We start from the raw sequence: 9,249 nt of genomic DNA on the forward strand, positions 1-9,249 counted from the left end.
AGACTGTGAGTAATAGAGAAAAAATTGTGAGTCCATATAAAAATGACAAACAGCCAATTAAATTCTAACACGTAAGATAATTGTCGCAAAAATTGTCACAATTTATGTGATACTAAAAACTACTCCAATATAAATGGTAAATAAAAAATAATGTTAGTCGTGTGTCCAGTGTCCAGATTATAACCGGTAATAATCTTCTACCTATCATTTGTTTTGAAAATGTTGTGATTGTCGTCAACCAAAGCATTACACCAAAATTTATGACACAACAGTAAACACAAAGTGGAGTTTGAGTTTAACTTTACTGTTTGCTAATAATACAGTGACTGATGAGAGAAGCATTCTCTCTCTCTCTTCTCTCTCTATCTCTCACTACCAATACTACTCTCTCACTGTGCTTAACAGCAAAGCGGCTCCTGCCAATCCTATATATTTTTCTTTAATTTATTCAAATTAAATTCAATCTCTCTCTCTCTCTCTCTTCTTTCTCTCACTACTATTACTATCACACTCCTTTAGCTAAGCTATATAGAGAGAGAGAGAGGGAGAGAGAGAAGAGAGATACAAACAACCAGATTTAAATCACAATCTCTGTAATAGAGAGAGAAACAGAAAAAGAAAACACACAAAAAGCAACTACTCTCTCTCTCTCTCTCTCTCTCTTAAACTACCATTTTCAAACCCACACTTTCTCTCTCTATATCCATATACCTGTATATCTGTACAATAATATAGAAGAAGAAAGAAGAAGATAATAAATTTTTATATATATATTTTTTGATTTGAAACCCTAGCTTTTGGATCCGAGGTGGTGCATTTGGATGTGAGATAGTAGAATCGGCGAGATCAGCTATGGCGGAGTTGTCGGAAGATGGAGGAGCGCTTTCTCCGGCGGGGGAGGCCACCAATGGCCGTAGTACTTTTCCGGACTGGACTCCGACGGCGATGCAGCCGGCGCCGTTGATGGTGTCGGGATCGTTCAAGGAAGGGAAGAGCTCGTCGAGGAGGAGGACGTCGGTGAGGCCGAGTATGGACGCGGACGAGTTCATAAACCTGCTTCACGGCTCGGATCCGGTCAAGGTGGAGCTCAATCGGCTCGAGAATGAAGTCCGAGGTGCGAAATGCGGCTCGATCTGCTGCGTTTCGAGCCTTATTTTGCTTGCTCTTATCTCGGTTTGAATATTGATTCCTTTTTCCTTCCACTGGTGGTGTTTGGTTGTGCAGATAAGGACCGAGAGTTAGGAGAAGCGCAAGCTGAGATCAAGGCCTTGAGGTTCTCCGAACGACTTCGAGAAAAGGCCGTTGAAGAGGTTATTTCCATTTTCTTCTTCTTTAATTCCATTACTACATTTTATTTTTCATTCATAAATTGGATAATTCTTTTTTTTTTTTTTTTTGAAAAATAAAATTTTCTATCCTTCAATAAATTAAATATATAAAAAATTTGAATGATAAGAAACACCAATAGGTTTTTGAAGTCCATGGAGGATGGCGATTTTTTTTTTTTTTTTTTTTTTGGGTCTGTATTTGTATTTTTGGGTTATTCGTTATCATTTGTTAGCAAATGTAGATCAAGGAAATTGTATTATTATTATTTGGTTGGTTCTTTAGCTCTATCGGTATGGGCTTTGTATAGCTCATTACTCTTTTTACTTGCTATGCCAATGTTAACGGTGTAATTTGTTACAAACTTGATTATGAATTAGTGTGCAAAATTTTTATTTGATGCGAGTGAGAAGAACTTGTTGGTCCTGTTGCTGATCTGAGTCCATTTATGTTGTTAGCGGTATAAGTTGCTTCCTAACTATTAATGCAGTCTCGTCACAAGATTAGGATGTCTTTGGAGTTCTTGCTTTGATGTCTATAGCATTTAAAAACATTGTTGAAAATGGGAATTTGTTAATTTCAGAGGAATCCAAAATTACATCTAGAAGTTCATTGTTTATCGGTGGAGTTCTTGCATTGTTGCTTTTTTGCTTATTACATTTAACTCTTTGTTGAAAATGGAAACTTATTAATTTTAGAGTAATCAATAATTACAATAAAATGTGGTTTTCTGTCATGTATCCTACTGTGAGTTGTTTTCAATATGGGAGTCGTAGCTTTGTTGTCTATGTAACATACCGCTGATTTATTTTATTTTTGGTTGTTGACTCTCCAGATGAGGGAGAGTCACGTAAGATGGTTTAGTCATGTCTGGAGAGTCACGTAAGATGGTTTAGTCATGTTTAGAGGAGAGTGACTAATGCTCCTGTAAGAAAGAGTGAGTTGATCCAAGTTGAGGGAACGAAAAAAGGTAGAGGAAGTCCAAAAAATCACATTAGTATAAGTAATAAAAAAGGACATAGCAATTAAGGGAGTAGCAAATAGAATGACTATAGATAGAGTAGAATGGAGTAAAATAATACATATGGCCAACCCTAACTAATCTGTTGAGGATCTATAGCTGACCCCAAAATTTTGAGACTATGGCTTTGTTTGTTGTTGTTGGACATTTTTCTCTAATAGAGAGGCCCAAAATTCAACCAAAATTTTGTTTCTGCCATGTATGGTTGTATACTATTGTAAACTGTTTTCATTGGCAATATCAGCATGTTAGATAATGTCGCCAGCTTTGCTTTTTTACCTTTTGTTGTGTTTGCATTATAGCTTATGGGTCGTTTGTTTTTGTTTTGACATCTCAATTGCTTGTTCATATTCTAGATATAAAATATAGTGAGCCTCAATTGCATTGGATTTTTTTCATGGCAATTGAAGTATTCAAGCTTATTGTCTTCTGGATTTTTTGGACCCTTTTATTTTGACAGATATGACATATTTGATCAGGGATTATTTTATTTTAATGCTTTTTACCTAATGCGTTGAAGATATATTCTTTTGTTGAAATGGATACTGACTTTGTTTCTCCATGTCTTTTGATCGTACTGTAGCTCACTGATGAACTGTCAAAGGTTGAGGGGAAGCTGAAGTTAACAGAATCTCTTTTAGAAAGCAAAGTATCGCTCAAGCCTCTTTCCATTTCTGTTTTGAATTTGATCCTTGTCACAATCTTGTATTTATTCTACAAAAAAAATATTTTGCAGAATCTTGAAATTAAGAAAATCAACGATGAGAAGAAGGCTTCCATGGCAGCTCAGTTTGCCGCTGAGGCCACTCTTCGAAGGGTTCATGCTGCTCAGAAGGATGATGATATGCCTCCGATTGAAGCCATTCTCGCACCTCTGGAGGCTGAGCTCAAGCTTGCTAAGCAGGAGGTATGTCCAGAGATTTGAACTATAATTAAAAAAAAATTCTTCCTTTTTGTTACCATGAAGTAAAGAAATTTTTTAGTGTGGATGATTATTAATTCTCTCATTAATTATTTACCTTGATTCCATGCAGATTGCGAAGCTTCAAGATGATAACAAAGCATTAGACCGTCTTACAAAATCCAAAGAAGCAGCTTTACTTGAAGCTGAGAGGACAGTTCAGGTTGCTTTGGCAAAGGCCTCTATGGTGGATGACCTCCAGAATAAAAACCAAGAGTTAATGAAGCAGATTGAAATATGCCAGGTAAATGCAAACTTGCATGATGTTCTTTTTCCAGATGTGTATTAGATTTAGATATGTGTTGTTTCTGCTTATTACATACAATAAGAATGGATTTATATATCTACTGATCATGTGTGTTAGGAAGAAAATAAAATTTTGGACAAAATGCATAGACAAAAGGTTGCAGAGGTTGAAAAGCTTACCCAAACTGTACGAGAGTTGGAAGAGGCTGTTCTTGCTGGTGGTGCTGCTGCAAATGCTGTGAGGGATTATCAGCGGAAAGTTCAGGAGATGAATGTAAATGTCCCTAACATAATTGAATTCTCAATCTTGGAAGTTGTTTATATATAATGATAATTCTCCTCTAGTGGAAGGCAATTCCTTATAGTGGCAAGGTTTGAATTCTTTTGTTCCTCAGGATGAAAGGAAAACTCTTGACCGGGAGCTGGCCCGTGCAAAGGTAACTGCAAACAGAGTGGCTGTAGTTGTTGCAAATGAGTGGAAGGATGCGAATGACAAAGTGATGCCTGTAAAGCAATGGCTTGAAGAGCGGAGATTCTTGCAGGTAAATGTTGACTTTTATTTCTTTCTGGTTTGATACTGTAGTCTTATTGTGTTACTTTCTTTGATAAATTTTTTTTTCTAACTTGGCTTTTGTGGTTTCCATCTAATTATTTCCAAACTGTGTTGATACAGGGAGAAATGCAGCAACTCCGGGACAAGCTTACTATAGCCGAGCGAACTGCAAAGTCTGAAGCACAGTTGAAAGTAATGATCTTGTTTTATAGTCCATGTTGTAAACTATATTGTATGTTTCTTCTGTTATTGAAACGAAAACTTTTTTTTTGTCCCTACAGGAAAAATTTCATATACGACTCAAAGTCCTAGAGGAGAGTTTGAGAGGATCGCCTAGTAGTAACACTCGCAGTACACCAGAGTCACGAAGTATAAGCAATGGGCCTTCTCGCCGTCAGTCACTGGGTGGAGCTGATAACATCTCAAGACTAACCTCCAATGGCTTTATATCCAAGAGAACACCAACATCTCAATTGAGATCATCTTCTTTGTCCTCTAGCACCAGTGCAGTGTTGAGGCATGCTAAAGGCACTTCAAAATCATTTGATGGTGGAACAAGGTCATTGGACAGGGGTAAGATTCTCATAAATGGGACGAGTCCTAGTTATTCATACACCCAATCTTGTGAGGTAACAAAAGATGTTGAGACAAATAATACCTGGAAAGGAAGTTCAGATGAAAAGCCAAATGAGTTCCAGACAGTGGATACGGAGGATAATGTCCCAGGGGTTTTGTATGATTTACTGCAAAAAGAGGTCGTAGCTTTGAGGAAAGCTGGCCATGAGAAAGATCAAAGCCTTAAGGACAAGGATGATGCTATTGAGGTTGATTTTCTTCCTAATTGTTTTATAATTCTATTTTTATAACACTTCTAGTTAATATTTTGTTTTGTTTGGTGCTTTTCAGATGTTAGCAAAGAAAGTAGAGACGTTGACCAAGGCAATGGAAGTTGAAGCAAAGAAGATGAGAAGAGAAGTAGCTGCCATGGAAAAGGAGGTAGCAGCCATGCGTGTAGAGAAAGATCATGAGAATAGGGCTAAGAGATATGGCAATGTAAAGGGCCCTGTCAGCAGCACACAGCTGCTTCCTGGAAGGTACTTTGTAATATTTTTTCACCTTAGATCATGTTCTTGGGCTAAATTGGTTGTATCATTTACTGAATGCATTGCCATGGCTTGCATTTGTTATTTGTGGATTGTTAGAATAGCAGCCAGTGTATGACTTGCATGATCTCTCCCCCTCAATCATCTGTGTTGATATCTTGTTTCTTCTTTTATTCTAAATCTTTGAGTCTTTCGTGTTTTTATTCTCAGGTCAAACTTATTCCAAGTAATATCTGACATATGTTTTGTTCTCTAAAGTAAATTTTGCCTTAATAGTGATATCTGGGCGATATTTAAGCATATAGTGATGAAGTTCACTACTGTTTCTCATTATCCCTTTCAACTTGTTGGCATGTCATACCAAACATTGCCTCAATATATTCAGTTAAATCTCAGCCTAGATTTGTAGTTGGTACTAACATTCACTCCTTGGCAAACATACGTGCTTTTTTCTAATTCAAATGAATGTGCCGAGGCACTATTATTTTTTCTGCCTCCTTAAATTTGGTTCTTTAAATCCAATTTTTAGTCTGTAATCACGTATTGTTCAGTGTTTTAAAATCCACACTGAACCGCCCAATCCGACTGGGTTAACCATGAATCGGTTTGATTGCCAGTTCTTTGGGCTAAGAAAACTGAACAATTCAAATGATGGCTGCAAAACGTTTGAACCATCCCTGGCCAACCTTGAAACTGTTGTGGTTGGAAGGGGTCTGAAATGTTTGGAAATATAGCAAATGAACATCATGGAGTTTTGAACCAAATATGTTACTAAATCATTGTAATCACTCCCAATATATTTGTACCAAAGAGTTTGTGTTCTTTGCTAAATTTATTTGTCATTTAGGAATTGTGCTTATGAATTTACTTTGAAAATGATCTTGTTTAAGATTGAACTGCTATGTATTTGAAGGATTAATAAACATGATATTTATTTATGCTTATTTTTTTTTTTCTATTTACATTATAAAAGCTGTCAAAACACATTTGAAAATTGTTTAAATGTTTTTAGACATTATTTGTATTCAATTTTAATTTTTTACAGAAATTGAATCCATTTATTTTTATTGAAATTAATTTAATACAAATATATGAAGTTTTTTTTTTTTTTTTTGATAAGTAATAAGATTATATTGATAAAAAAAGGAACACCCTCGTACACAGGGAGACAAATATATGAAGTTATCACAGTTTGACCTCCAGTTGAACTTTGGTCTGACCACAAAACCTTAAACTTCTGATTTTTCTAGGTCTTTAAACGGTTTGGTTTTTAAAACATTGGTATTGTTTCCATTAAACCTAGACACTAACTTAATATGTAAATGAAAGTACATTAATAATATAAAGATTGGATAAGCTTGACTAACCTCAGAGTCACATTTAGTGTAGAAAATAAATTGTATTACAGTTTTTTAATTGAGCCTAATTTTTTTAATGAAAAGAGTACTTGTGGTTGGCCATTTAAAATTTCATTATTAGCGAGTCCAGAATTTGTCATTAGATTGACTTGATGGCCAGTCATCCTTCAGCCATTAATGAGTTTCTTTGTCCTCTCTTCCTCTCTCTTATTTCTAATTCTTTCTTAAGAGCCATAATTATAACCAGTGCAAGGGAATTGCTTTTGGTATTCCATCTACTACTAAACTTTACCTTTGGATAATGGCTCCTTTATATCTATTTTTTTTTCGAGTTGTGGCTACTTGATTACCTACATAATTTATGCATATGCTTTCTTTTCTTTAAACTCAGGGAAGGGTGTGGTGATAGGTGGGGTAGGATTAGGTTTATATCTTTTGGTATATTCTCTCTTTGATTCCGTTAGACACCAATTGGTCCAATTTTATAGGGGAAAAAAACTGTAGTCATGATAGGTAGTCTTATTAGTACAGCTATCTGCATGATATAATCAATGGTTGACATGTTTTTGTGTCCTCAATGTCTTCTCTGTACATGCTAATGTTTGTAGTTGAGGATTCCTTGCATACACATGGACATGATAGCTGATAGGCACGCATAAATGTGGACAGATATGCACAGGGAGACAGACACACAATTCCCTAAAATGAGCGTTCCATAAATTAACAACCTTCTTTTGAGGAACCAAATTGACTTCATATTTTGGGTCACACACACACATCCTTGTCATAAATGATATGGGATATCAGCATACTAGTAATTCAGTTTATATTATATAGGAATTCATCAGATTGTAAGATTGTCAATTACACTTAAAACTTGATGCTGTGTAGTGGTTATCACGTCAGTAATGGCACTCCAGTCAGACACGGGTGTTTGTAAATTCCATAACAATCCACCTTTTGCATAGTGCCTATAAAGAGCTACTGCTCATGATGGGAGGCAGCCACTACCACCATGGTTTCCTTCAAATTTAAAGCAGCTAAATTTCAACAATTACTTTTAAAAAAAAAAAAAAGATTGTAAATTACACTTTACCTGTAAAAAGCTAAAAGCCTCAATTCTGAAAGAAGATATTTTAAGTTGTTCATTTAAATAAAATACCAGTATTGTCACTTGTTAATATGGACACACAAGCTAATGATTTTAGCTGGAGACATGTCATGACTAAATGAGAGGGTAAAAAGAGATTATTATTCATAAACAAAATCTTTCTGTTGCATGGTATGTTACATTTTCTGATACTAAATAAATTTGTACGCTATGTGACGAATTATTGGGTGGTGCAAAAGCTTTCAAATTGGCTGCCACCTTTCATCCATTTGTTATCTAAAGGCAGCGCATAAGTTTCAGATTAGGACTTGGTGGAGGTGGCATCACTTAATCCAAAAATTTAAAAATCTGACCATTTTACCAGTTTGGTATGCCAGCATTGGGCCATCTGTTTTTTTCAAGATGAAGGCTTGATGGCTCAAGAATCCCCCCTCCCCTCCCAAAAAAATGGAAGACATTGACCATAAATAATAGTTGCTATGCTGATTATTATTTTTAATTAAAGTTGCTGAGTCCTTGTATTTATGCATAGATGTGAATTAATAGTTTCTATGCTGATTATTGTTTGTACATAAATTATTAAAGTTGTTGAGTCCTTGTATTTGTGCAGAAATGTGGGGCGAGGTGGGTTAACACGCAGTACCCAATGACGAGAAATCCTGCTGCAGCTGCAGTAAATCTTCATAGGCCTTGCTCTCCTTTAAATTTTAATTTTAATTTTTAAATTTCACCTTATTTTGTGATTGATTATATGTAACCGGCATGCCGAGGCATCTACATTCACTGAAATTGGCAAAGACAAGAAAAACCAAAAAGAGAGCGGAATATGAGGAAGAAATCGGTATGCTTCTGACGTAGACTGTTATTCCTCTGCTTAGGGATCAGGAAAAAGCAAAAGGAAGATAATTGACTTTGGGCTAACATTTTGTCAGGTTTTCTTTGAGTGGCCAGTCGTTGTGTGGTTGTATAGGTAGCTTATTGGCTTTTTACTTTGTTCCTTCCGCTATTGTGATTGTTGTTGGTTCAGGTTTGTTAATATTTTTGTAATCAGATCAAGATCAGATCTTCTATGGTTGTGTTAATTCTTCTCTAGTTTCTTGTTGGTTATAAATCTATGGTAGAATGATTACTGTAAAAGTAGGTATTTTCAATTTTTTCTGTGATCTTGCTAATGAGATGGAAGGCGAGCTAAAAACTAAAATATGATTTACTGGTTCAAAAATCTTGTGACTATCATTTGAGCTGTGTGTTGGAAAATAGAACACTGAAATTGGAGATTACACTAAAATAATAAGAATGATTGGTCTGCTTCAGACCCATTAGTCACTTATTGGCTGAGTCGGAGGTCTGTGCTATTGTACTGGGTTCTATATTTTACAGGTTTGGTTCCAACTTAGGACCAAAGCTTCCCTTTTAGGCTTTTAGCCTTTCTGGAATGGGGAGTATGCAAGGATTGCGTGTAGTAACTCTATTTCGTCCAACCCTGAAAAGCAAAAGCTAAAAAGGGGGAAAAAGAAGAAAGAAAACGCAAAGAAGTATTTGGCATTAAGCTTAGGAGTGGGGATATAGG

At 35.8% G+C, this 9,249-nt stretch overlaps 1 protein-coding gene across 2 annotated transcripts; it reads left to right on the plus strand.

Annotated features, from left to right (window-relative positions):
• The first annotated feature begins 383 nt into the window (after positions 1-383).
• Positions 384-8,816, plus strand: LOC115981598 (microtubule-associated protein 70-1-like). 2 transcript variants are annotated; one of them, XM_031103871.1, is made up of 11 exons: positions 388-1,114; positions 1,225-1,310; positions 2,931-2,996; positions 3,084-3,254; positions 3,382-3,552; positions 3,673-3,828; positions 3,950-4,096; positions 4,228-4,299; positions 4,389-4,931; positions 5,014-5,201; positions 8,290-8,816. In XM_031103871.1, the coding sequence occupies exons 1-11, from the start codon at positions 853-855 to the stop codon at positions 8,327-8,329; spliced, it is 1,902 nt and encodes a 633-aa protein (XP_030959731.1). In that variant the 5' UTR covers positions 388-852; the 3' UTR covers positions 8,330-8,816. The 2 variants fall into 2 exon arrangements, with proteins under 2 accessions (XP_030959730.1, XP_030959731.1); XM_031103870.1 differs by having other exon boundaries at positions 384-1,114; positions 2,931-3,254.
• Positions 8,817-9,249: the final 433 nt, after the last annotated feature.

This window comes from Quercus lobata, chromosome 3 (assembly GCF_001633185.2).
Source record: "Quercus lobata isolate SW786 chromosome 3, ValleyOak3.0 Primary Assembly, whole genome shotgun sequence".
NCBI classification, from domain to species: domain Eukaryota; kingdom Viridiplantae; phylum Streptophyta; class Magnoliopsida; order Fagales; family Fagaceae; genus Quercus; species Quercus lobata.

What these genes read in the sequence shown, in the direction of transcription:
- LOC115981598 (XM_031103870.1), top strand. Translation starts at nt 853, where the DNA reads ATGGCGGAGTTGTCGGAAGATGGAGGAGCGCTTTCTCCGGCGGGGGAG. An exon ending in AAGAGCGGAGATTCTTGCAG is followed by an intron (nt 4,097 to 4,227) that starts GTAAATGTTGAC and finishes GTGTTGATACAG; the next exon opens with GGAGAAATGCAGCAACTCCG. An exon ending in AGTCTGAAGCACAGTTGAAA is followed by an intron (nt 4,300 to 4,388) that starts GTAATGATCTTG and finishes TTGTCCCTACAG; the next exon opens with GAAAAATTTCATATACGACT.